The sequence below is a fragment of the Grammomys surdaster genome, unplaced genomic scaffold (assembly GCF_004785775.1).
Source record: "Grammomys surdaster isolate TR1022 unplaced genomic scaffold, NIH_TR_1.0 116305, whole genome shotgun sequence".
Taxonomy (NCBI): domain Eukaryota; kingdom Metazoa; phylum Chordata; class Mammalia; order Rodentia; family Muridae; genus Grammomys; species Grammomys surdaster.
Genome location: NW_021613546.1, coordinates 1 through 1364, shown reverse-complemented (window position 1 = coordinate 1364; position 1364 = coordinate 1). Strand labels below are relative to the sequence as shown.

The window sequence follows — 1364 nt, the reverse complement described above, 5'->3', positions numbered from 1 at the left end:
AAATGTCAGCATGCCCAGCTATTATGTGTATTTTGTCTGTGCGTATGTGTATTACAAGCAGGCCTGGTGCCTGAGGTCAGAGGAGGGCAACAGATATCCTGAGATTAGAGTTATAGATGGGGGTGAGCCACCATATAGGTGCTGGGTATCTAACACAAGTCCTCTGGAAAAACAGCTCTTAACCAATGAGCCATCTCTCCAAGTGCAGTAGTTGTTTTTGAAACAAGGTCTCACTCTGTAACCCTAGCTGTCTTGGAATTCACATGTAGACAGGCTGGCCTTTAATTTTGCAGAGACTGGCTACCCTTGTTAGGATTAAAGGAGAATTCTGGGAGTGCTACCATGCCTAGCCTATGAATAGGTTTGATGCCTACCCAAACTATCTTGCTCCAAAGTACTGGCCTGGAGCTAACCACCTTAGAAGGAGTTCCATAGAGAAGTTCAAGTCAGTGGTGAAGGTCACAGAGTGGGTTCCTGACCCAAGAGGTAGAGATGCTCAAAGATACAAAGGCAGCAGAGTTATGGGAGTAGGGAGTAAGTTTTTTATTGACGCTTGTTCCCTTTCATTGGTCACTGCTCTTGACTCGAAGGACGACCGGCACAGAACTGCAAGGAATCATGCCCAACTCTGTGATCACCAGATCCACAAGCTCAGGGGGAGTCACGTCATAGACCAGATTCAACAACCGGAGTGATGGGTGGTTCTGCCAGTTAGCCAGGGCCACCCGGTCTCCCCGCTTACACTGGAGATCATCAGGGTCATCTGCAATGACAAGGGGGTGTCAACATCCTTTTAGAAAAGAAGACATGGATAATCTCTCCTCCCTGTCTCAAGTTTCCTCAGGTCCCCAAAGCCTCCGTCTGGTCTGCTTACCTAGCTCGTTGGAGACAAAGGCATCAGTCTGCACACGTTCACAGAACTTGTATGTTTCACAGCAGACCAGTACTGGAACGTTATGAGCTCGAGCCACCAGGGCCAACTGAGCTGTTCCTACCCGTGACATCACAGATCCATTGGCCAGGAGTGCATGAGCTCCCAATAGCACCTTAGAAACCTGTTTGTTTTAGACAATTTGGAAATGGGGAAAAAAAAGTCATGTTATTCAGTGTATAATAAAGTTCCCCACTTCTGTCTAGAACAGCAACAGTAAGCAACAAACCATGTTGGCTACTCTTAGAAAACAGCATGCCATCTTTTATTATGCCAGAACAATGAAACTGCCTATTCCTGTTAATGGCTGCTACTTTAATATAGTCTTCTTGTAAAAGCTAAACTGTACTACTGCATTTGGCAGTTGCCTTTTCTTTTTCTCTCTTTTTAAACATTTTATTTATTTATTTATTTATTTATTTATTTATTTATT

At 44.5% G+C, this 1364-nt stretch overlaps 1 protein-coding gene across 1 annotated transcript; it reads right to left on the bottom strand.

Moving 5' to 3' along the window:
- Positions 1 to 519: 519 nt before the first annotated feature.
- On the bottom strand, positions 520 to 1055 carry LOC114635687 (translation initiation factor eIF-2B subunit delta-like; the record flags this gene model as incomplete). The annotated part of the gene is made up of 2 exons (XM_028784167.1): positions 520 to 763; positions 875 to 1055. Coding segments are annotated over 2 exons (381 nt in total), but the record flags the coding sequence as incomplete, so codon positions are not given.
- Positions 1056 to 1364: the final 309 nt, after the last annotated feature.